We start from the raw sequence: 26,176 nt of genomic DNA on the forward strand, positions 1-26,176 counted from the left end.
AAGAGTCAAGAGAGGCAACGTAAGACTGGGAAGTGCCCGGATCATCACGGGCCTCATCAGCCGGAGGGCCAGATAAAGTAGTAGACTGGCTCAGCGTGTGGGGTGTATCCATCTCTTTCAGGGATTGTTGCACCACACGTTTTACGAGAGACTCCAAACGTTGGTTCTCCGTCTTTTTCCCTGACCGCACGGGCATAGCAATGGTCACACAGTGACTTGCCCTCCGGAACTCGTGTTCCACATCCCCAGCAGGCTCTTCGATCAGAGCGGCTGTCATGGCGGTGGGAGCGGTGTCTGGAGGAGGAATGAGAACGTCTCCCCTGGTGGTGGCTTCCAGATGGAGAGTCTCGTCTGGATCTTGAAGATGATTGGTATTGTGGCCTGGCAAGGTCTTTGTCATTCTGGACCATGATCTGAGGGTCCAATCTAGAAGGGCTGGAAAGAAAACAGAGAAGGGGAGGGGAAAGGCAAGACATAACATCAGAAAACGCAAGTATTTGCGACTGAAGCTAAACCCCTCCCCTCACAAGCACATACCTTGTGCGTGAGGGCTGGCCACTTAAAGGCGGTGAATTGTCCATGACCTCTGGACGAACAGTGACACAGTACGGGTGGTCTGCAGACAAAAAATGCCCTGAAAAAAGCCAAGGCACCAGTGAGGGGAATTATAAAATAATCTTGCCCCAAGGTAACTATATGTGCATATGTCAAACAAAAATTAATAAATCAATTTATGATCCACAATATATTATTTATATGTATATTTTAAAATATTTTATATATTTTTCTCCATATGTATATATATATATATATATATATATATATATATATACTATTTTCCCTTTTATTATATATTTATTTATAACATATAAATAAATATATATTTTTCTTTCTATATATTTTTTTTTTTCATTTTAAAACAATGCACATTGCCTTAGTGTAGCCAGGCAGGCAGGCACTCACCTGAGAAATAAACCAGGGCTAGGTATGGGGAAAACCCGCTCCACTCCCACTCACTGCCAGGGAATTCCCATTATGCAGGAGCTAGGAGCGGAATTTAAACTCCCTGCCCGTGACGTCATCGCCCCTACTTCGCACCTGCACCGTAGGGTGGCGACCGTACTACGCATGTGCGGCTGCCGAGTGATCCGCCGCTCTGCACATGTGCAAGCCAAGCCTCTGTCCCAAGGAGGCTACTGCGCATGCGCGAGCAGCGCGGACGGCCGCACCCGGAAGTGCCAAGGCGAGCTGGAATGCACAAGCGCTCCATGAGGGGTAGAACGGTCCAAGAACGGCCACACAAGGCTTTGTATGAACTGGGAAGCTTTAAGAGAAAGACAGACCACACAAACAACAACTGCCATGGAGAAAACAAACATTGTTGCCGACCTTGCCAGCCATTGATGCATCCATCCATCCGGCATACAGAGGCGACCATCCCTCCACCAAAGGGGTATAACTCCAGCCTCTTAACGCTACTCGCCCGCCCGTGGCTGGGCCCTGAGCTGCACCGCATGAGGTATGCCACCATCTTGGATCCATACGATCGGACGTGAACATCATACGTAGGTCCATTGGAGGAGGACAAAAAAGGAATGCAGTAGGTAGTGGTGAGTGCTCATTTACGGGAATGGGGTCCTATAGCATTGGAGAGGAGGCGGGGTTAACCCACACGTAGGCTGCCATGGAGTCTGTCAGGAAAAGCATTTTTTTCAGCATGTTAGCACGTATTATTGAAGGTAACTGCCTCCTGTCTTTTGGTTAAACAATTTCAGGTGCATTCCATCACAACTAAAAGGTAGTTACAGGAGAAAAATACATTTTTTGGTTCTGTGTGAAAAAAAATAGAAAGTGTAACAAGGAAAAAGCAAGAAAGCAGTTTGTAAATCATTGTTTTATTATAAGATTCAATAACCTGAGTGGTACATTTCCGTGACTGACTCAGTCGTTTTATTTTCATACAAAACACATACAAGTAAACAAAAGCAGATAAATAAAATATAGACTGAAAAAACTGATATTTATTACCGCAGAAAATATTCATAACTTTTTCCAGCATCTTTAGCAGGTTTACCTTATGATTTATAACTCCTTCATGTCCACAGGCACCCCATACACGTCATACTATGTAGACCTGTTTTATGTATACTGCACATTTCAGAGGCAAGCAAGGTAAGACCAAGGACCACGGATGGCCCAAAGATAGCTTCTGAAATGTGCACTTGTGATCACCTGCCCAGGTGACTCCTACATCACTGAGTTCCAACTGTTGCAGGTACATAAAGGTGTGTTACTGCACTGATCTGACTTGTGGAATATAATCTAGACTGATTTTATTGAATGTGCTCTGTGATTTAATATGTCTGCCTGTGTAATTAATCTCTCAACAGTGTACGTTCCTGTAAAAAAATACTCATCTTACAACAAATAATATTACATATATCTTCCTTATCATGTCAGATTTTTTAAAGTTATGAGTGATTGTCAAATATATATGTGATTACTAGCTCTGCCAAGTTCATGTGAACCTTACTCCATTTTAAATAAGAAGATGCAAGTACCTCTATTAGCGAGAAGAGCCTCTTTTGTGCCCCTCTGTGTATTAGTTTCACTTTGGTCCTTGTGTCCAACTTTCCTTGACTTGATAGCTAAATTCCACCAATTGCCATTCTTCTGTCCAATGAGAATGCCTTTATTGGCTACTAAGGCAATCTCATTGGACATTGAAATGGCACTTGGCAGAGCTAAGCCATGAAGGCAAGCCCAGTAACTTAGTGAAACTAAATCAGAAGGGGGCACAGAAGAGGCTTCTTAGCTAATAATGGTAACAGTAGACATCTTGTAGTGTCTGTTCTTAGTACTTTTGCTTAAAAAATTACAATAAATTACAGATTTACTTAAACAGAGAATTGGGTAAAAATTATGTTAATTGATGAAACAATGAAAAAGAAGTAACCCATCACATAAACATTGTAGTTCCAACATCTCTAAACTGCAGTCTAAAAAAATCTGGCAGCTTCAATTGGGTGGCATTTTATGTGAGGCATTTGTGTACATGGTTGGTATTATTAATGCTATTATAAGGCCTCTACTTATATAGAGCATCAAGATCAGAAGAGTTTATCCATGATACTGTAGAATTGCTAGCACTAGATTGTGTTTGTGAACATAGAACAGATTTCTTCCCCTAATCTGGCAGGTTTCATTAACTGGACAATCTATTTTGTGCAAATGATTTAATATATAGTCATTAACATCAATTCTAATCAAAGGTCTGCCAGCCGGAAATATTATTTTATACTGTGCTTAATTGTGTTCATACTTCCTCCATCGATACAAAAAACTGTTACAATGTCATAATTCTCGGGGGATTCATCAAAAAGGCTTTAAGTTTTTATTTATTTATTTATTTTGTGGAAAGTGGAAAGCCATTTTTTTAATATTTTGGATAGTATATGAAAGAGTTAGGCCCCTTTCACACGATCGGACCGTTCAGGTCCGCCTGTCAGTTTTGACGGCGGACCTGAACGGGCGATCCATGTTAGCCTATGGAGCGTCGGATGTCAGCGGAGACATGTCCGCTGACATCCGACCCCGTCCGATCCGCTAAAAGCAGACGTATGGCTCTACGTCCAGATCCGTCGCTGGCGGATCGGATCGGGTGAGATCTGACGAAAACGGACACGCTGTCCGTTTTCGTCCGATCCCTCCATAGGCGGCAGCGGCGCCTGACAAGCCCCTCCCCGCTCAGTGAGCAGAGAGGGACCTGTCATCCGCCGGCTCAGCGGAGATCAACGGACAGATCTCCCGCTGAGCCGGCGGACAGAGGCGGGCTCCGTAGAAACGGAGCCCGCCTCGTGTGAAAGGGGCCTTAAACCCACGTCAGATTTTTATTGCTGCTTGTTTTCCTGCTGGAGAGAATCACCTTCTCTATTTGTTTTGGTGACCATTGTCTCCGGTACAAAAACTTATAGGCCACTCAAAGCTTTCAGTTGTCACTAAGGCTGGGTTCACACTAATGCGAATTGGATGTGGGTTTCTACGCATCCAATTTGCATGTCAGGAGATTGTGACTGGCTCTCTATGGAGCTGGTTCAAACATCTCTGGAGTGGCTGAATTCATCCCAAAATTCGGGCTGAAATTGGACCTGAAATGGTGACTCACAGAACCCCTGCTGTGAGCCGCTCGTGCTGCGGTGTGAACCCAGCCTGAAGCAGGAATAGAGGCAATATTTTTCAAATAGATACACCTGTTCACTTTTGAGAGATTTCTTCTCAGTTCTTGTGTCTCTGGGTCAGGAAGTGAAATCCCCTTAATGAGACACAACAAGAAAAAAAAGTAACGATCACCATGGATACACAGATATAGGACAAAAAAAAAAGGCAGCCCTATAAAGGTTATCTATACTTGCTTTTCCAACTGCCGTTCCTCATTTTGATATGTCACAGCATCACTACTCCCGAGCTGCTGCAGGTATTTTGACCATTCCTTTAAATTTAAACTTCACTGCATGACCCTGCCTGGCGCCAAGCCTTTTTCCCCAAAAGCTTTCTTGACAGATTGCTGAGCAGGTAGGAATGTAAGTATTGAACACAGAAAGCCACATTTTGGTGGAATTATTAATCTCTTAGAAGCTGCCTCCTGGCAGCCCCTAAAGTGGGCTTTAATTCCCAGGAGGCAGTGTGGCTTCTCTATTATATGACCAATGTGATTGCCTCTCACAGCCCCATGGGCACTCAATCAGAACCCATGACCTAGAGTATATATGGATTACATGGTTTGCAAGAGGTTAAAGGAGAAAATCCCCTAATTGCCCATGCACACTACTGTGCTGTGTTTAGGCATGTTAAATACGTTGAACTGCACCAATGCCATTCATTGCATTGTGTTCTGCTGGAAACAAAATATTGCAGCTCCAATTTTTGGTTTGTTGTGGTGTGTTAGGCAGGCTTTGCACGATGCTTTAAATGCACTAGAACAGACTGCCCTTGTGTAAATTAGACCTAAGGGCTCATGTACACTGCAGCTGAAAAAAGCCTGTTTTATAGAAGTTTGATTTTATCATTATGCCTCTAAACACCCTCGATGTTAGCTGATGCTCGATGCACACATAGGCGTTTACAGGAGTTTAGAGGCAGAAGAAAAACCCACTAGATGTTTAGGAAAGGCACCCTTAAATGTAAAAAAATGCTCAAATGTGTGTTAACGCTAGGTGCGTTTAGTGCTTGAGCATTCATTAATTACAGTCACCAGAATAAATTCATATTCTGGCCAATAAAATGAATAAACGCCCAAGCCCGCTTAATGTGCCTAAACAGCGCAGCTTTAGGCACATTTTTGACACAGATTTTCTTATGCATTCAGAGGCCAGTGTTCTATAGCTTTTTCCTACATTATCCAAAACTTAAGTTATGGCTTTTCATTCCCACTTTAGGGATCTTTCACATTTACATGCATGTAGCAATGTGCATTTATACCATTTAGTGCATAGCCATTTTCATGTTGATGTGTATTTTTGACACTTAATGACCATTTTAAATGTGTTTTTTTCTTGATGTGTTGTATAAAGATGAAGGAACACTGTTAACTAATTTTATAAAATTCATGATTTTTTTCACTGCAACAGGAGGATTTATGCACAAAAAAAGCAACCCACTAGCACCGTAGCACAATGATGTGAACAAGCCCTGCAAAAATGAATGTTTTTTACATATGGTTTCCATCTTCCTGCAGCAAGACACGCATACTAAAATGGGCCTTGCAGTAATTATTTGGCTGTGGTTACATTATTTAAAGGATAGGAGAGAAAGTGATGGGAAATCTCTCAAATAGGGATACATACACAAAAACTTAAAAACTCAAAATACAAATATTTTTTTTTTTTTATGTGTAATGTGAAAAAAAGACTGTTTTGCTCCAATCATGTCACTTGGGACGCAGCAGCTGCAGACACAGCCACTGCTCCCGATTTGACATCCGAGTTTGGGGACACACACCCACACAAATGAGTGTTGGTACAGATGCTGCATCCAAACTGATGGATGTGGGGGGGGGGGGGGGAGTGCTGGCAGCCAAGGCAGCAAGTTGGGGATGGAGAGAGGGCACAATTGTATTCCTTAAAGCGTTTGGCCCTTTCTATCACCTGAGTACCTGGCTGATCCTGCCTGGTTCTGCCCTCCCCTCTGTAAACTGACCACAGTTTATCATGGTTGCTAAGCCCCAACACCGTGGTCAGTTTAGGTGCCTCTGTCATTGGCAGCTATCTGCAGCCCTACTGTGTCCTCCCTCCGATCCCTGCCCCCTCCCCTCCCTTTTAATTAGTGAAAACCCCGTTGCATGTGAAACACACCCAAAAACTCCATCCGGTGCCAAAAAAAGTGCACACACATAAAGAGTGATACACAAAAACGTGCAACGGGTGCTACACGGTCCTCCCTAGAAAGGACCTTACCCTGATCCCCCGGGGCGTTAGGCTCCAGATGGGGACTGAGGTACTTCACTGGGTCCATCTGGCCGAAACCAGACGGACCCACTTTCTCTGGAAGGTCTGCAAAACAGACCCACCCAAGTACTCGGTGGGACTCCCCCAAAGGGAGACCCCATGAGAGAGGGCGAACCAAGCCAGAAGGCCGTGTCCACCCCCTCCCAAGACTTTCAGGGCAGGCCCGAGGACCCACACCCTACTCATCACACAGTAACAAACGTGCAACACTTCAAACAAAAAAATACATAAAAGTGACAAACACGGGGGTAAAATAAATAGTAAAAGTGGGGAGAAGGAAGTGGGAGAAGTAAAAGAGTGGCCATTGTGCAGTACAATGACCGGCCCTTCGGCCAGGAATAAAAAATTCCTCTGGTCCTAGTCAAAAGGCTCGGCCCTAGAGGCAGGTGTGAAAAACGAGTGTTTGGTGAAGTGACCATGGTGCCATAAATCAAAGTGACCCTCACTCACAGTGATTATACGGCACCCCTAAACTGCCACTTATGGGGCACATTCACCACAGGCTTTTCGTCACAACTCCGACCAACAGCCCAGTCAGCGCAGCCCCCACACCAGCCAGGAAGGCCTGAAGTTCAGAGAGCTTAGGGAAAGCCCCTAAACCCTGAGGCTCAAGCATCACTCCTGTCACTCCTACCTAATTACATTCGGGAAATACTAACTGCCCCCCCGATGGGAAGGGGGGGCCAGTGTTCTCTCCCAAAAAACTGACCGGAGCTAGAACTACACCAATCTAGGCCAGAAGGCCAGGGATGCAACCCTCTGGCCAGACCCGATGCAGCACCCATCCTCACCAGGAGCAGTGCCCGCTCCGACTTCTGCTCTCACCAACTAGGAAGTTCTTCTTGCCCCCTCCCTCCCTACAGTCTTCTGGGACACGTCACAGATCCCAGAAGAATACGGGATAATCACAATGGGCAGCACGGCTCGCACAGTGGGCAACCGGCTGTGAATCCACAAGCTTTCACAGCCGGGTGCCCACAGTTAAAATGCTGGCACTGGGGACAGAAGACGGGAAGTGAAAACGGCTGGGAAGAGCACAGCACTGGATAGTTGGACAGTTGAGGAGCTGTTTATTAAAAGTTAGCAGCTACAGTTTTTGTAGCTGCTGACTTAATTTTTACACAGGAGACTGATTTAGGCGATTTGGTAACTGGTCGCAGGCCACAAAGAACTATGGGACTTTACAGCCCCTCCAAACTGCAAATGTTAACAAGCCCTTACTGTCCTCAGGCATATAAGGCTGCTTTCACACTGATGCGCTGCGGTTTACTCGCACTTTGCGCGCAGCGCACCTGCGGATTTCTATGCGCTTTGCCTAAGACTTCTATATCTTGCAGGTGTGGTGCACTTTCTGAAAGAGTACCAAAACTCCTGCCTTCAGGAATTTTGGTGTGCTTTCAGAAAGCGCACCAAACCCACAGGATATAATAGAAGTTTTTGGCTCAGTGCAGGCAACCCAGAGGCTATATGTACAGTGGGGCTGTCTGAAGACAGCTATGTGAGTCAAAAAGATGACTTATACCAGGACGTCACCAACCCAGAATATCAAAACTAAAAAAGACAGGCTGAAAGTTGGACATATTTGGATGCTTAAGCCCTCTTTGGGCTTGATATGAGAGGGGGAATGGTGTGCTTGCTTCCCCAGACCCTGCTACCAGGTGTAGGCCCTCCTGTTGGACACTACTGATTTAGCCCTTAGAAACCCGGTTGAAATTTGATATGAAGAACCTCCACTTCTTTGGGTTTTCTAACATCAATTTACTATCAAATTGTGTGGACTGGCCCACCTTTTTCTTCCCTGCCTAATGTCCCTTTGTTATGCCTCCCCGAAGCCTGAGATGATCTGATTTGTCATCCTGAAGCAATCTGTTTTTAACCACTTGCCAACCAGCCGCCGTCATGCTGCGGCAGGTCTGTACAATCCCGCGAGCCTTCGTAGCTATACGTTGGCTCCTTCAAGCGGGATAGCAGGTGCGTGCATGCGCCTGCTGCACAGCGATGAGCGCTGGCCACGAGCGAGAGGCAGAACAGGGACGTGTGTGTGTAAACACACAAATCCCTGTTCTGTTCTGAGAGGAGATGCAGATCGTGAGTTCCTAATAGCTAGGAACCACAATCTGTCATCTCCTATAGTCAGTCCCCTCCCCCTACAGGTAGAACACACAATCAGGAAACACAGTTAACCCCTTGATCGCCCCCTAGTGTAACCCCTTCCCTGCCAGTGACATTTATACAGTAATCAGTGCATTTTTTTAGCACTGATAGCTGTATGATTGTCAATTGTCCCAAAAATGTGTCAAAAGTGTCCGATGTGTCCGCCATGTCGGAGTCATGATAAAAATCGCAGATCGCCACCATTACTAGTAAAAAAAAAAAAATAATAATAAAAATGCCATAAATCTATCCCCTATTTTGTAGACACTATAACTTTTGCGCAAACCAATCAATATACGCTTATTGCGATATTTATTACCAAAAATGTGTAGAAGAATACATATCGGCCTAAACTGAGAAAAAAATTCGCTTTTTTAAAAAAAGTTAGGGATATTTATTGTAGCAAAAAGTACAAAATATTGTGTTTTTTCAAAATTGTCGCTCTTTTTTTGTTTATAGCGCAAAAAAATAAAAACTGCAGAGATGATCAAATACCACCAAAAGAAAGCTCTATTTGTGGGAAAAAAGGACAGCGTCGCATGACCACGCAATTGTCAGTTAAAGCGACGCAGTGCCGTATCGCAAAAAATACTCTGGTCATTGAGCAGCCAAATCTCCCGGGGCTGAAGTGGTTAACTAAGAGATCTTTTATTGGATAACTATCATAAGTGAATATGATAATCTGAAGAAGCAGTGTGTAATGGCAAAACGCGTAATTGTATCAGCACACAACAGTCATTTTTTACATAAGTCTATTGATGTACTGATGCACGTTTTTTATGTCACTTCAACTCATAAAGCTTCTAATATGTTTTATATGAATATTTGGTGTATCTATTTAATGATCTGAAAATACCAGCAGGCCAGCCTTGAATGCCCTAGCACTCCTTTTATTTTTTTAGTAACCCGTAGGTGCACTGCACTGCACCTGTGGATTAGTTTTAAAGCAGGCTAATAACCATTGCAGAACTTATGACATTGATATTATTTAATCCTTCACCTTCTGATCTACAGGCATCGCCAGCTGTAGTCTTCTTGCTGTCCCAGGCAGAGTGCATTTGGTATCACTCTGCCTAGAACAGGAGCTAGCGCTGTAGAGGAAGCATCGGCTTATGTGGCCCTGCTCCATCCGAAGCTGCTTGCTTTCTCTACCGCCAGCTCCATCCACAACACTGATGCTCTGGGACGGCAACTGGGCTTGCCGACCTGCTATCCCAGAGCAGGAGCAGGCCACCAGTTGGGCACCCATGAGCTAAACTAACAGAGAGGCACAGGCCCTCCAGCTATTAGAATGTCAGGGTCAGTTGCTAACTTCCAAATTGTAAGCTCTACCAGAGCTTGGAAACAAACAAACTCATAAACAGTCACATCTGTAGTTTTGTAACCGCTTCCCTACCAGCCGCCGCAGTTATACTGCAGCAGGCTGGCTCCCCTGCGCGAGCCATCGTAGGTATACATCGCCTCGCGGGGTCGGGATAGCAGGCGTGCACGCTGCACATCGGGGGTGCCAATGCTTGTGGCCGCTGGTCGCGATGAACGCTGGCCACGAGTGATCGTGAGCAGGAGACACAGAACAGGGATGAGTGTGTGTAAACACACACTTTCCTGTTCTGACAGATCGTATGTTCCTATTAGCTAGGAACTTTGATCTGTCACTTCCTCTAGTCAGTCCCCTCCCCCTTCAGTTAGAATCACCCCCCAGGGAACACAGTTAACCCCTAGATCGCCCCCTAGTGTTAACCCCTTCACTGCAAGTGACATTTTTACAGTAATCAATGCATTTTTATAGCATTGATCGCTGTATTAATGCCAATGGTCCCAAAAACTAGTCAAAATTGTCCGATGTGTCTGCTATGTCGCAGTCACGATAAAAATCGCAGATCGCCGCCATTACTAGTAAAAAAAAATGATAATAAAAATGCTATAAATCTATCCCCTATTTTGCAGACGCTATAACCAATCAATATATGCTTATCGCAATTTTTTTTTTTACCAAAAATATGTACATATCGGCCTAAACTGAGAAAAAAATTTGCTTTTTTTTTTAAAAAAAAATGGGGATATTTATTATAGCAAAAAGTACAAAATATTGTGTTTTTTTCAAAATTTTCGCTCTTTTTTTGTTTATAGCGCAAAAAATAAAAACCGCAGAGGCGATCAAATACCACCAAAAGAAAGCTCTATTTGTGGGAAAAAAAGGACGTCAATTTTGTTTGGGTACAACGTCGCATGACCGCGCAATTGTCAGTTAAAGCGACGCAGTGCCAAATCGCAAAAAGTGCTCTGGTCAGGAAGGGGGTAAATTCTTCTGGAACTGAAGTGGTTAAAAGCCTCATCATTGCAGTCTGTACATGGATTATCATTCATATAAGAGTACTTATTTTAATTCCACGCCTACAAATTCCTGTAGTTCTGCTGAACACCATCCTTTCACATGAACTCTATTCCGTTTTTTTGTGGTTTGAGAATCAGGACTTAACCTGCAAAGGACAATTTGGGGAACAGGTTAAGCAAATGGTACCATTCTACTGGTAAATAACAGATGTTACCCAAAAGCAAGTGTCAAATAATTGAGCCCTTTGGCATCAGCTGTGTATGTTGCACATTGATTTGGCTACATGGTACTTATACTTCTGCAAGGGTATATATAAGTAGTGCTTACACAGACACACAATATACATCAACATGTAACCCACAGAAGGAAGAAGTAAGGAAGAACAATAGCAGAGTGCATGAGGCAAATCATCCAAGAGATGGTCAAGACTGCTTCTCTTCTGGCACCTTAACGTCCAAATTAGGAGAGATGGAGGATTGTCAACAGGTTGCTTATATAAAGAAGAGGCTACAGAAAAAAAGAAAAAGAGGAATATTCAAGCAGTGGGATTATGGTTCTAACATAGGGCCATATATCCCCAGCTGCTTACTTATCTTAATTCCAGAACCATGGCCTGCTCCAGAGTTGGTCCCCATTTTTCTGAGTTAGGCTGTAAACTTAGGATCTCCGATTCCACTCAATGGGTACCCAGTACACATTCATGACAACTAGGAGGCTGCAGCTCTGGAACAAAGGTAAGTAAACATCTGCAGGGGAGAGGGGGTTAGTGTAGTTTAGGGGTGCTGGAATTAGCACAAGATTAAGTAAACCATTATAAATTCAAAATATTGAAATGCTTGAGGCAGCTTTCACCATTACGATACTGAAAAAAACTTTTGCTGGCCATAGTTTTAATACTGTAATATTTTCTAATATACTACTATGAAGAGGCCCCATCTTGTGCTTGATTTAAAGGAAACCTGTATGCATAATTACATATGTAGACTGCTGACTGAAAATGTTACTTGCCTGGTTGTCATCAAAGTCAATCCACATAATTCTCACAGGATGTTTCCTTTACCATCCTCAAGAAGCCCCCAAACCAGAATAAATCATTAGTCAAAGCTATTCGTGTAAAGTTAAGGCACCTAACGTAAAACTCCTCTCTGCAGATGCCAGCGATAGGCTGCTTGAAGTCCAAGTCATGGGTGTGCAGGAGGAGATGAGATTTTTGCTAGTGAACTGAGTTCAGCATTGTTTATCTCTGAAAGGAATTGTCTGTGGATACACCTTGCTTATATGATTTAATTACATATATATTATATATACACACATATACACACACTATATTGTCAAAAATATTGGGACACCTGCCTTTACACACATGAACTTTAATGGCACCCCAGTCTTAATGCGTAGGGTTCAATATTGAGTTGACCCACCCTTTGCAGTTATAACAGCTTCAACTTTTCTGAGAAGGCCTGGCTTGCAGTCTCTGCTCTAATTCATCCCTACGGTGTTCTATCGGGTTCAGGTCAGGGCACTGTGCAGGCCAGTCAAGTTCCTACACCCCAAACTCGCTCATCCATGTCTTTACGGACCTTGCTTTGTGCACATGTCCAAATCATTTGGTGAACAGGGGAATTATGGTGTGGGGTTGATTTTCAGGGCTTGGGCTTGGCATCTTAGTTCCAGTGAAGGGAACTCTTAAGGCATCAACATATCAAGATATTTAGGACAATTTCATGCTCCCAACTTTGTGGGTACAGTTTGGGGATGGCCCCTTCCTGTTCCAACATGACTGTCATTTTGGAATGGGTGATTGAACCTTCAGCCCTGTTTGGAACTTCACATTTAGGGGGTTGCCCCTATTCCTCTACTGACTGAACTCGGGCACCCTCGCCGTAAATTTGGTTGATGTTTTTTAGTGTTCCCCTGCCTTTCAGCTTTAATTGATGGTTTGGGTGGAGCGTGGGCTTCCACGTCTCACTTATGTTTGCCCACGTTCCCCCCGTAGGGCCTACCTACTCAGGTGAAAGCCCCTTGTGGGGCACCAGGTCAGCACTTAGGGAATCTCTCCTTTGTGGAATTATGCCCTAGGCCTGACCTATAGTTGTCTCTGGTATTGGACCTGTGGGTCTTTTCCGGCACGTTCTTTGATAACGCATTTCTATTTGTGTTTTAGGCTGGGTTCACACCTATGCGAATTGGATGCGGGTTTCCCTAGCACTAGCACTGTATCGCCCACGCCTGGTCTGCCGGAGCTGCGCGGCTGCCTGATCGCTTCTGGTATCTGGTATGGTTTCATGTAAGGTACTAACTTAAAATGTAAGTGGTCTCTGCTCTCCACACAAACGTAACAAGTTACAGTGCCTTGAAAAAGTATTCATACCCCTTGAAACTTTCCACATTTTGTCATGTTACAACCAAAATTGTAATGTATTTTATTGGGATTTTATGTGATGACCAACAGAAAGTGGCACATATTTGTGAAGTGGAAGGAAAATGATAAATGGTTTTCAAAATTATTTCAAAATAAATATCTGAAAAGTGTGGCGTACATTTGTATTCAGCCCCCTTTACTCTGATACTCCTAACTAAAATCTAGTGGAACCAATTGCCTTCAGAAGTCACCTAATTAGTAAATAGAATCCACCTGTGTGTAATTTACTCTCATTATAAATACAGCTGTTCTGTGAAGCCCTCTGAGGTTTGTTAGAGAACCTTAGTGAACAAACAGCATCATAAAGGTCAAGGAACACATCAGACAGGCCAGGGATAAAGTTGCTGAGAAGTTTAAAGCAGGGCTAGGTTATAAAAAAATATCCCAAGCTTTGAACATCTTATGGAGCACTGTTCAATCCATCATTTGAAAAATGGAAAGAGTATGGCACAACTGAAAACCTACCAAGACATGGCCGTCCACCTAAACTGACAGGCTGGGCAAGAAGAGCATTAATCGGAGAAGCAGCCAAGAGGCCCATGGTAACTCTGGAGGAGCTGCAGAGAGCCACAGCTCAGATGGGAGAATCTGTTCACAGGACAACTATTAGTCGTGCACAAATCTTGCCTTTATGGAAGAATAGAAAGAAAGCCATAAGAAGTCCAATGTGCAGTTTACGAGAATCCATATGCAAACATGTGGTGCTCTGGTTAGATAAGACCAAAATTGAACTTTTTGGCCTAAAAGCAAAACGCTATGGGGTTGATTTACTAAAGGGAAAAAGTTGCCCTCTTCAAGAGCAGTTGCTCCAGAGCTTGGTAAATGAGCAGAAGCTCTGCTGACTTCTATCATCCAATCATGTGCAAGCAAAAATGCAGTTTTTTTTTCATTTCCCTTGCACGGGATTGGGTACTCTTTGCAAAGTGAAGCCTTACCTCATTTACTAAGCTCTGGAGCAATTGCACTTGCAGAGGGCAACTGCACTCTGCAAAGTGCAGTTTGTTTGCCTTTAGTAAATCAACCCCTATGTGTGGCGGAAAACTAACACCGCACATCACCCTGAACACACCATCCCCACCATGAAACATGGTGGGGACAGCATCATGTTGTGGGGATGCTTTTATAAAGCAGGGACAGGGAAGCTGGTCACACTTGATGGGAAGATGGATGGAGCCAAATACAGGGCAATCTTAGAAGAAAACCTGTTAGAGTCTGCAAAAGACTTGAGACTGGGGCAAAGGTTCATCTTGCAGCAGGACAACGGCCCTAAACATTCAGCCAGAGCTACAATGGAATGGTTTAGATCATGGGTGCTCAACCTGTGGCCCTCCAACTGTTGCAGAACTACAAGTCCTATCATGCCTCTGCCTTTGGGAGTCATGCTTGTAACTGTCAGTGACTTGCAATGCCTCAAAGCATATTCATGTGTTAGAATGGCCCAGTCAAAGTCCAGACATAAATCCAATTGAGAATCTGTGGCAAGACTTGAAAATTAGTAAAATGAAGTGTAGAGGAAAGATTGTGGATATTCCTTCACCAGTTGATAAGAATACACCTAATGTGCTCTTATTTAAAATCTGCTTACCAGAAAATATTGACCCTTTTAATTAAAAAGCGAGTCAGAAAAAACTTTAGCAAGGTAATGCTTGCTGCAATGATGAAGGCTATGGATATAAGGGAACCCCTCCTCCGCAGAAATTATGGATGGGATATGGGGAAAGATAATAAGGAACCAATAGCGTAATCCCCTTTATTTAAAATTGTTAAAAATATAAATGCCAAATGGCTGCCTACATAGGAAAGTGCCTTGACCCGGTGTCTTGCCGAGAAAGTTCCCCCGGCGGATAAGGACCCCCCCGTACTGCTCAGGCGCAGCGCCTGCGCAGTACGAACTACTATGAGCCGCCGAAGATAGCCGAAGCTGAAAATCTTCAATCAGCTGTACACGGCGCCTGCACCCTAGGTCCAGGTTCAAGCCCCACCATCCAAGTGGACCTAGGGGGGGAATAAAAAAGAGCAGAGCGAAGCGAGGCCGTGCCTGAAGCATGGCGAGCGAAGCAAGCCCGCGAGGGGGCCCTCTTACAGGCGCCGTGTACAGCTGATTTCCAACTATTCAGCTTCGGCTATTTCCGCCGGCAGCGCCTGCGCAGTAGAGGGGGGTCCAGGAACAACCAAAGGGACTGGAAGTGTGTGGAGTAACGTGACCAAGTACCGCCTCGACGTATGTTTTGTTATTTCGTCATCAGGAAGCGTACTTGGTCACTAATGGGCGTGTGTTTTATAGTGTGAAACCAATACTAATTGGTGGAGAGGGAAATTGTACAATTATACAGCCACAGTGCCGGTTTACATATAACAAGATTACTTTGGAGCCAATGACTAACATCCGAATGGATAAGCCATAATAAATAAGAACAAATATTATAACATAAGCTATATAAAGAAGCTAAAATTTAATATAATAATAAAATTCATTAAAATATAAAATAAAAAATATAAAAAATAAAACAGGGAAATGAGTTAAATTCTAAAGGGAAGAAAAGATCCTATAAAGTGCATCGGAAGTGAATCTAGTCATTGGCCAGAAAACAATTCAGGTCCAATTTTATATTCATACCCAATGGCTGCATACTACACAATTTGTACAGCCACTGGGTTTCATTTTGGGAAACTGCTCTCATCATATGCGTGCCCCTCCAATGTTTAAAAATTGTCAATCCCACAAGGACTTGATTTGGTTATGGGTAATTTTTTTGGGCTCAGAACCAATATTATAACCAAATAAAGGGTGTAGCTATGGGGGCACGTTATGTCACTAGTGTGACAAACATAGTATTAAACAAGTGGGAACAGGAAACCATTTCATGATAAAATGTGGAAAATTTCAAGGGGTATGAATACTTTTTCAAGGCACTGTATGGTTAGAGTTGAAAAGGCTGGGGCCCAGGTGCTTTTCTTACAAGAAATGCACTTCAGGCAGAAGTGTCTTCCTAAGCTGCCTATCCACCTCTATAGTCAATGGTTTCTTAGCATCTCCCCTGTTGCGAAGTACCGGGGCACGGTGATTGCTTTTAATAAATCCTTTCCCTTCCACCATACTGATAGTTGTGTAGATCCACCAGGTCGCTATGTTTTTGTAAAAGGGGTAATTGCTGATCAGATATTCACATTTGTGACACTATGCACCGAACGCTCATAAACTCACTTTCTTAGATGCAGTCCCAGATAGGTTGGCAGACTTTTGGGAGGGCCTCGTGATTTTAGGGTGGCGACTTTAACGTCAGCCCTGACCCCCACATCGATACGTTCCATACACTCTTATGCTTTTCTGAAACACTTTCGCAAGGCACTGCAGACCCACCTCCTTGTAGGCAGCTGGAGGGCACTCCATGCCTCGGACAGAGACTTCAGCTACTACTCAAAGGTGGATGATGTTTACACTCGCATAGATCTCCTGTGTTTGGATCTTGGCGTTCTTGAGTTGTTGCAGTTAGCTGAGATTGAAAATATTGCGCTTTTCGATCATGCACATATCACAGCCACACTCAATCTGCCAAGCGGGAGCCCTAGGGCTTGGTCCTGGTGGTTGAATGCAAACTATTGGATGACGTCACAGTTGTTGCTAAAGGTTACTGACACCATGACGCATTACTTTAAAGAAAACGCCTCTGACAGTCTTGGAGAAGGGCTATATGGGAAAGGTACAAGGCAGTGGTACCTGGGGAGTTGATCTCTTTGGGGTCTAAACGTAAAAAGGAAAGCTGACTTTCAATGGGTATTGACTGCCCTACAACAGCCTGAGCTTCAGCATAAACATCATGGTGACCCAAGGCTCTTAAACATTTGACTGACCTCAGAGAGCTATTCCTGTGCCTTTTGGACCACCGCGTCTGTAGACAGTTGTGTTACCTATCACACAAATACTATGAACATGGCAAAAAATGTGGCCGGATGCTGGCCAGAGCTCTTTGGAAGCAGCGTGCCCAAACTCATGTGCATAAACTTCTGGCCCCTACTGGGGAAGCTGTCCTATACTCCTCTAAGATTGCCTCACTGTTTCGTGATTATGTAGAACTCTATCATTTGGAAGGTGGCCGGTCTCTGAGTGCTGGGGCCTCCAGGTCACAGGCTATTAGCGATTACTTAGCCTCTGCTGGCCTTCCCTCCCTGATGCCAGAGCAAAAGGTGGATCTGGAGACTCCTATTTTTCACCTTGAAATTGAAACCACGATAAAGACATTGCCCACTGGAAAAAGCCCTGGCCCGGATGGCTAAACTAAGGCATACTACACCAAATTTCTCCCACTTCTGCTAAGCCCACCAAGCCGGTACTTTCTTACTTTCGGTTCTTTTTCCAAGGGTGGCCCGATCCCCCCTGAGGTTCTGTTGGCCCATATCACAGCATTTCCCAAAGAGGATAAGGATCCTGCTTTGCCACAAAGCTACTGCCCAATATCGCGGCTTAACATAGATAAAGATTTTTGCAAAGATTCTGGCGAATCGCTTGAAGTATCTCATGCCATCTATTATACACCATTCACACCACGTCAATAAGAGCTTTAACCCTTTAAAGATGGAGGTTCAAACAAATCTTAACACCTGAAACCAGTTTTGCATTTTAGCATATGTTCATAAAACTGCATATATCTTTGCAACGGCTTAGTTTATTACAGTGAAATATACACACACACACACATACAGTATCTCACAAACGTGTGTACACCCCTCACATTTTTGTAAATATTTTATAACATATTTTTATGTGACAACACCGAAGAAATTAAACTTTGCTACAATGTAAAGTAGTGAGTGTAAAGCTTGTATACCAGTGAAAATTTGCTGTCCCCTCAAAATAACAACACACAGCCATTAATGTCTAAACCGTTGGCAACAAAAGTGAGTACACCCCTAAGGGAAAATGTCCAAATTGGGCCCAAAGTGTCAATATTTTGTGCGGCCACTATTATTTTCCAGCACTACCTTAACCCTCTTGGGCATGGAGTTCACCAGAGCTTCACAGGTTGCCACTGGAGTTCTTTTCCACTCCTCCATGACGGCATTACGGAGCTGGTGAATGTTAGAGACCTTGCGCTCCTCCACCTTCCATTTGAGGATGCCCCACAGATAATCAATAGGGTTTAGGTCTGGAGACATGCTTGGCTAGTCCATCACCTTTACCTTCAGCTTCTTTAGCAACGCAGTGGTTGTCTTGGAGGTGTGTTTGGGATCCTTATCATATTGGAATAGTGCCCTGCGGCCCAGTCTCCGAAAAGGAGGGGATCATGCTCTGCTTCAGTATATCACAGTACATGTTGGCATTCATGATTCCCTCAATAAACTGTAGCTGCAGCTCTCCAGTGCCAGCAGCACTCATGCAGCCCCAGACCATGACACTCCCACCACCATGCTTGACTGTAGGCAAGACACACTTGTCTTGACACCATCTGAACCAAATAAGTTTATCTTGGTCTCATCAGACCACAGGACATGGTGCCAGTAATCCATGTCCTTGGTCTGCTTGTGGACTTTCTTGCGCATCATCTTTAGAAGAGGCTTCCTTCTGGGCGACAGCCATGCAGACCAATTTGATGGAGCGTGCAGCATATGGTCTAAGCACTGTCAGACTGATCCCCCACCCCTTCAACCTTGGCAGCACATACGTCTATTTCCCAAAGACAACCTCTGGAATTGACGCTGAGCACATGCACACAACTTCTTTGGTTGACCATGGCGAGGCCTGTTTTAGGTGTAACCTGTCCTGTTAAACTGCTGTATGGTCTTGGCCACAGTGCTGCAGCTCAGTTTCAGGGTCTTGGCAATCTTCTTATAGCCTAGGTCATCTTTATGTAGAGCACCATTTTTTTTTCAGATCCTCAGAGTTCTTTGCCATGAGGTGCCATGTTAAGCTTCCAGTAACCAGTATGAGAGACTGAGAGCGATAACACCAAATTTAACACACCTGCTCCCCAGTTACCTTGTAACACTAACAAGTCACATGACACCGGGATGTCATTTAAAAAGCCACAAAGTGGGAAATTATCCTTTAATTGCCATTTTAACCTGTGTGTGCCACCTTCTGTGTCTGTACCAAGGCCAAACATTCCAGGGTATATAAACTTTTTATCAGGGCCATTTGATTTTTGTTATCATTATGATTTAAAAAGGATCCAAAAAACAATGTGATAATAAATGGCTTCATGTGATTGCTATCCTTAAATAAAAGACAGTTTTTTGGCAAGATCATTCATATTTTCAATATTAATGCCAAAATTTCACAATTTCTGCCAGGGTATGCAAACTTTTGAGGACGACTGTATAATACATATATATATAGTATCTCACAAAAGTGAGTACACCCCTCACATTTTTGTAAATATTATATCTGTTCATGTGACAACACTGAAGAAATGACACTTTGCTACAATGTAAAGTAGTGAGTGTACAGCTTGCATAACAGTGTAAAATTGCTATCCCCTCAAAATAACTCAACACACAGCCATTAATGTCTAAACTGCTGGCAACAAAAGTGAGTACACCTCCTAAACGAAAATTTCCAAATTGGGCCCAATTAGCCATTTTCCCTCCCCGGTGTCATGACTCGTTAGTGTTACAAGGCCTCAGGTGTGAATGGGGAGCAGGTGTGTTATATTTGGTGTGATCGCTCTCACTCTCTCATACCGCTCACTGGAAGTGCAACATGGTACCTCAGGGCAAAGATCTCTGAGTATCTGAAAAAAATAATTGTTGCTCTACATAAAGGTCCAGGCTATTAAAAAGATTGCCAAGACCCTGAAACCGAGCTGCAGCATGGTGGTCAAGACCATACAGAGGTTTAACAGGACAGGTTCCACTCAGAACAGGCCTCACCACCAAAGAAGTTGAGTGCATGTGTTCAGCATCATATCCAGAGGTTGTCTTTAGGAAATAGACATATGAGTGTTGCCAGAATTGCTGCGGAGATTGAAGGGGTGGGGGGGTCAGCCTGTCAGTGCTCAGACCATACGCCGCACACTGCATCAAATTGGTCTGCATGGCTGTTGTCCCAGAAGGAAGCTTCTTCTAAAGATGATGCACAAGAAAGTCTGTAGTTTGTTGTGGACAAGCAGACTAAGGACATGGATTACTGAAACCATATCCAGTGGTCCAATCAGACCAAGATAAACTTATTTGGTTTAGATGGTGTCAGGGGTGTGTGGGGGCAACCAGGTATGGAGTACAAAGACAAGGGTGTCTTGCCTACAGTGAAGCATGGTGGTGGGAGTGTAATGGTTAGGGGCTGCATGAGTGCTGCTGACACTGGGGAGCTACAGTTCATTGAGGGAACCATGAGTGCCAACATGTACTGTGAAATACTGAAGCCGAGCATGATCCTCTCCCTTCGGAGAGTGGGCCACAGAGCAGTATTCCCACCATGATAACGACCCAAAACACACCTCCAAGATGACCACTGCCTTGCTAAAGAAGCTGAGGGTAAAGGTGATAGACTGGCCAAGCATGTCTCCAGACCCAAACCCTATTGAGCATCTGTGAGGCATCCTCAGACAGAAGTAGGAGGAGCACAAGGTCTCTAACATTCACCAGCTTTGTGATGTCGTCATGGAGGAGTGAAAGAGGACCCCAGTGGCAAACTGAGAAGCTCTGGTGAACTCCATGCCCAAGAGGGTTAAGGCAGTACTGGAAAATAATGGTGGCCACACAAAATATTGACACTTTGGGCTCAATTTGGACATTTTCACTTAGGGGTGTATTCACTTTTGCTGCCAGTGGTTTAGACATTAATGGCTGTGTGTTGAGTTATTTTGAGGGGACAGCAAATGTGCACTGTTATACAAGCTGTACACTTAATACTTTACATTGTCATTACAAAGTGTCATTTCTTCAGTGTTGTCACATGAAAAGATATAATAAAATATTTACAAAAATGTAAGGGGTGTACTCACTTTTGTGAGATACTGTATAATATATATATATACATACACACACACACACACAGCGAGGGAAAAAAGTATTTGATACCCTGCTGATTATGTACGTTTGCCCACTGACAAAGAAATGATCAGTCTATAAATTTAATGGTAGGTTTATGTTAACAGTGAGACTGTGAGACACAGAATTACAACAAAAAAGAAAAGCGCATTTCAAAAAAGTTATATATTGATTTGCATTTTAATGAGTGAAATAAGTATATGTATATAAGTATATGATCCCCTATCAATCACCAAGATTTCTGTCTCCCAGGCATCTTCTATACAGGTAACCAGCTGAGATTAGGAGCACTCTCTTAAAGGGAGTGCTAATCTCAGCTTGTAACCTGTATAAAACACACCTGTCCACAGATGCAAATTAATCAGATTCCAATCTCTTCACCATAGCCAAGACCAAAAAGCTGTCCAGGATGTCATGGACAAGATTGTAGACCTACACAAGGCTGGAATGGGCTACAAGACCATCACCAAGCAGCTTGGTGAGAGGGTGACAACAGTTGGTGCAATTCGCAAATGGAAGATACACAAAATAACTTTCAATCTCCCTCGGTCTGGGCCTCCATGCAAGGTCTCCCCTCATGGAGTTTCAATGATCATGGGAACGGCGAGGAATCAGCCCAGAACTACACGGGATAATCTTGTCAATGATCTCAAGGCAGCTGTGACCAAAGTCACCAAGAAAACAATTGCTAACACCCTACCCCGTGAAGGGCTGAAATCCTGCAACGCCCGCAAGGTCCCCCTGCTCAAGAAAGCACAGAAAGCCCGTCTGAAGTTTGCTAACATCTGATTGATTCAGAGGAGAACTGGGTGAAAGTGTTGTGGTCAGATGAGACCAAAATCAAGCTCTTTGGCATCAACTCAACTCGCTGTGTTTGGAGGAGGAGGAATGCTGCCTATGACCCCAAGAACACCACCCCCACCATCAAACATGGAGGTGGAAACATTATGCTTTGGGGTCTTTTTCTGCTAAGGGGACAGGACAACTTCACCGCATTAAAGTCACGATGGACGAGGCCATGTACCGCCAAATCTCGGGTGAGAACCTCCTTTCCTCAGCCAGGGTATTGAAAATGGGTGGTGGATGGGTATTCCAGCATGACAATGACCCAAAACACATGGCCAAGGCAAAAAAGGTGTGGCTCAAGAAGAAGCACATTAAGGTCCTGGAGTGGCCTAGCTATTCTCCAGACCTTAATTCCATAGAAAATATTTGGAGGGAGCTGAAAGTTCAGGTTACCAAATGTCAACCTCAATACTGTACCTTAATGACTTGGAGAGGATTTGCAAAGAGGAGTGGAACAAAATCCCTCCTGAGATGTGCACAAACCTGGTGGCCAACTACAAGAAACGTCTGACCTCTGTGATTGCCAACAAGGGTTTTGCCACCAAGTACTAAGTTATGTTTTGCGAAGGGGTCAAATACTTATTTCACTCATTAAAATTCCAATCAATTTATAACTTTTTAAAAATGCGTTTTTTTTAGATTTTTTCGTTGCAATTCTGTCTTTCATTGTTAAAATATACCTACCATTAAAATTATAGACTGATCATTGCTCATACCTCATTGACCTCATATTATATGGTTTTGGTAATATCAAATGAAAATTGAACAAGAAAATTGTATAATGTATGGCAGTGGTTCTCAACCTTGGTTCTCAAGTACCCACAATGGGCCATGTTTACCTTTACTTTGTACAGCTGCTTTAAATAAATATTAATGACATGATATTGATAAGAGCTATTTTATCTAAGGGAAGTTCCCAAAACATGGCCCGTAGGGGTACTTTAGGACTGAGGTTGAGAACCACTGCTGTATGGCCAGCCTTAGACTGAGAATTCTTTGGCTATGTACCCATTCATTTTCTTTTCTGGAAAGGGTTTGCCTGTTTACACAAACTTTAATAGGACACCATCTAATCCAGAAGCAAAAAGTACAGTGCCTTGAAAAAGTATTCATACCCCTTGAAAATTTTCCACATTTTGTCATGTTACAACCAAAAACATAAATGTATTTTATTGTGATTTTATGTAATAGACCAACACAAAGTAGCACATAATTGTGAAGCAGAAGGAAAATAAATGGTTTTCTAAATTTTTTACAAATAAATATGTGAAAAGTGTGCCATGCATTTGTTTTTAGCCCCCTGAGTCAATACTTTGTAGAACCACCTTTCGCTGCAATTAGAGTTGCAAGTCTTTTTGGGTATGTCTCTAGCAGCTTTGCACATCTAGGTCTGGACTTTGACTGGGCTATTCTAACACATGAATATGCTTTGATCTAAACCATGGGTGCTCAACCTGTGGCCATCCAGCTGTTGCGAAACTACAAGTCCCATGAGGCATTGCAAGTCACTGACAGTTACAAGCATGACTCCCAAAGGCAGAGGCATGATAGGACTTGTAGTTCTGCAACAGTTGGAGGGCCACAGGTTGAGCCCCCATGATCTAAACCATTCCATTGTAGCTCTGGCTGTGTTTAGGGTCGTTGTCCTGCTGAAAGGTGAACCTCCGCCCCAGTCTCAGGTCTTTGCAGATTCACAGGCTTACTTCTAAGATTGCTCTGTATTTGGCTCCATCCATCTCCCCATCAACTCTGACCAGCTTCCCTGTCCCTGCTGAAGAAAAGCATCCTCACAACATTATGCTGCTACCACCATGTTTCACGGTGGGGAAGGTGTGTTCAGGGTGATGTGCAGTGTTAGTTTTCCGCCCCACATGGTTTTTAGGCCAAAAAGTTCAATTTTGGTCTCATCTGACCAGAGCACCTTCTTCCACATGTTTGCTGTGTCCCCCACATGGCTTCTCGCAAACTGCAAACGGGACTTTTTATGGCTTTCTTTCAACAATGGCTTTCTTCTTGCCACTCTTCCATAAAGGCCAGATTTGTGGAGTGCATAACTAAGAGTTGTCCTGTGAACAGATTCTCCCACTTGAGCTGTGGATTTCTGCAGCTCCTACAGAGTTACCATGGGCCTCTTGACTGCTTTTCTGATTAATACTCTGCTTGTCCAGCCTGTTTAGGTGAACAGCCATGTTTTGGTAGGCTTGCAGTTGTGAAAACTTTCCGTTTTTGGATGATGGATTGAACAGTGCTCCGTGAGATGTTTAAAGCTTGGGATATTTTTTATAACCTAACCCTGCTTTAAACTTTTCTGCAACTTTATCCCTGACCTGTCTGGTGTGTTCCTTGGCCTTCATTATGCGGTTTGTTCAGTAAGGTTCTCTAACAAACCTCTGAGGGCTTCACAGAACAGCTGTATTTATACTGAAATTAAATTACACACACATGGACTCTATTTACTAATTAGGTGACTTCTGAAGGCAATTGGTTCCACTAGATCTTAGTTAAAAATACATTTACGTTTTTGGTTGTAACATGACAAAATGTGGAAAATTTCAAGGTATTTGAATATTTTTTCAAGGCACTGTATATCATTTTTGAACTTTTACCTTATATAGTTTTTCTTGCAAAAAACAATCTACCACCAAAGAACAACCTAAAAAATTCTCCTACTCCTGAAGATCACAGTGATACCCCATATGTGTATATTAATTTTTGTTTATATCCAAAGTTGCATTCAGAAACAATAATCATCTAAACTGGCCATTTAAAGTGGTTGTGAAGTCAGAAGATTTTTTTTATCTTAATGCATTCTATGTTCCAAGATAAAAAAAACCTTCTGTGTGCAGCAGCCGTCCCAGTACTTCCTAATACCTACCTGAGCCCCATGCATCCGGGACTCTCCTCCTGATTGGCTGAGGCACAGCAGCGACGCCAGTGGCTCCCACTGCTGTCAAAGTCAGTTAGCCAATCAGCAGAGAGATGGCCGGGGCCAAACCAGGGCTCCATGTCTGAATGGACACAGGTAGTTGCGACTCGGCTCGGGTGCCCCATAGCAAGCCGTTTGCTGTAGGGGGCACTTGACAGGAGGGAGGGGCCAGGAGAGCTGAAGAGGGACCCAAGAAGAGGAGGATCTGGGCTGCTCTGTGCAAAACCATTGGACAGAGCAGGTAAGTATAACATATTTGTTATTTTTAGAGAAAAAAAAACAAGATTTTACAATCACTTTAACATAACCCTAACATAGGGAGAATTACAAAACCTCTCCATGAAAAAATCTCTAATTTTACATCACTAGAAAAAATACATGAAATACTATTGTATCGTAGCTCCTTTGTGCCATCATTTCCAAGAAGTGTGAACCAGGTAAAAGAAAGAATCTAGATACCATGATCCAGTGCCATGTTCCTACACTGGCCACATGAAACTGTGACATTACAATAGCTTTTTTGAGCTGGCGTCTCTTTGAAACCTGCACAATCTGTCAGCTTAATGTTATGAATCAGAACAAGAACAGTTTGAGGATACAATGTACTGGATTTGTGTATTAGCTTCTATCCCAAGAATAGGTAGACAAAAGTGTTTAGTGGGTTTTATTTAGTGACTAGTTTTAAACAATACCCTGTTTTATAAATTGAACTAGAGTTCTAATTTACTAGAATTCACTAATCTATGTATAAATAAAAGAAGAACTTGGGATGATCTCTATATTATAAGTCAATTTAGGATAGAGAGAAAGCTAACTGTTGTACCTTCAATAGTATTATTTTTTTGCTAATTTTGGGAAAGTAGTTGCACACAGAAACAAATATTTGACTAATTATTCTAAAACAGCACATACATTTATATACATACAAGCAAATGTTTGACACACAAAGTACAATGTACAGTGCATTATAAGATGTTAAATGTAAATTTGCCAAGTACAATGTA

General features: G+C 43.3%; 1 protein-coding gene across 3 annotated transcripts in view; it reads right to left on the reverse strand.

Moving 5' to 3' along the window:
- Positions 1-3,848: 3,848 nt before the first annotated feature.
- Positions 3,849-26,176, reverse strand: part of SEPTIN11 (septin 11) — a 162,668-nt gene continuing 140,340 nt past the window's right edge. For 2 of the 3 annotated variants that reach the window (XM_073597293.1, XM_073597278.1), the window contains exon 11: positions 3,849-11,499. Coding sequence is in view for 1 of the 3 variants with exons in the window: in XM_073597324.1 (XP_073453425.1) it covers positions 11,484-11,499 (16 nt within the window). In the remaining 2 variants the exon portion in view is untranslated. The remainder of the gene's footprint in view (positions 11,500-26,176) is intronic. The other variant, XM_073597324.1, reaches the window with a different exon arrangement.

Source organism: Aquarana catesbeiana, linkage group LG01, assembly GCF_042186555.1.
Source record: "Aquarana catesbeiana isolate 2022-GZ linkage group LG01, ASM4218655v1, whole genome shotgun sequence".
In the NCBI taxonomy this organism is placed as follows: domain Eukaryota; kingdom Metazoa; phylum Chordata; class Amphibia; order Anura; family Ranidae; genus Aquarana; species Aquarana catesbeiana.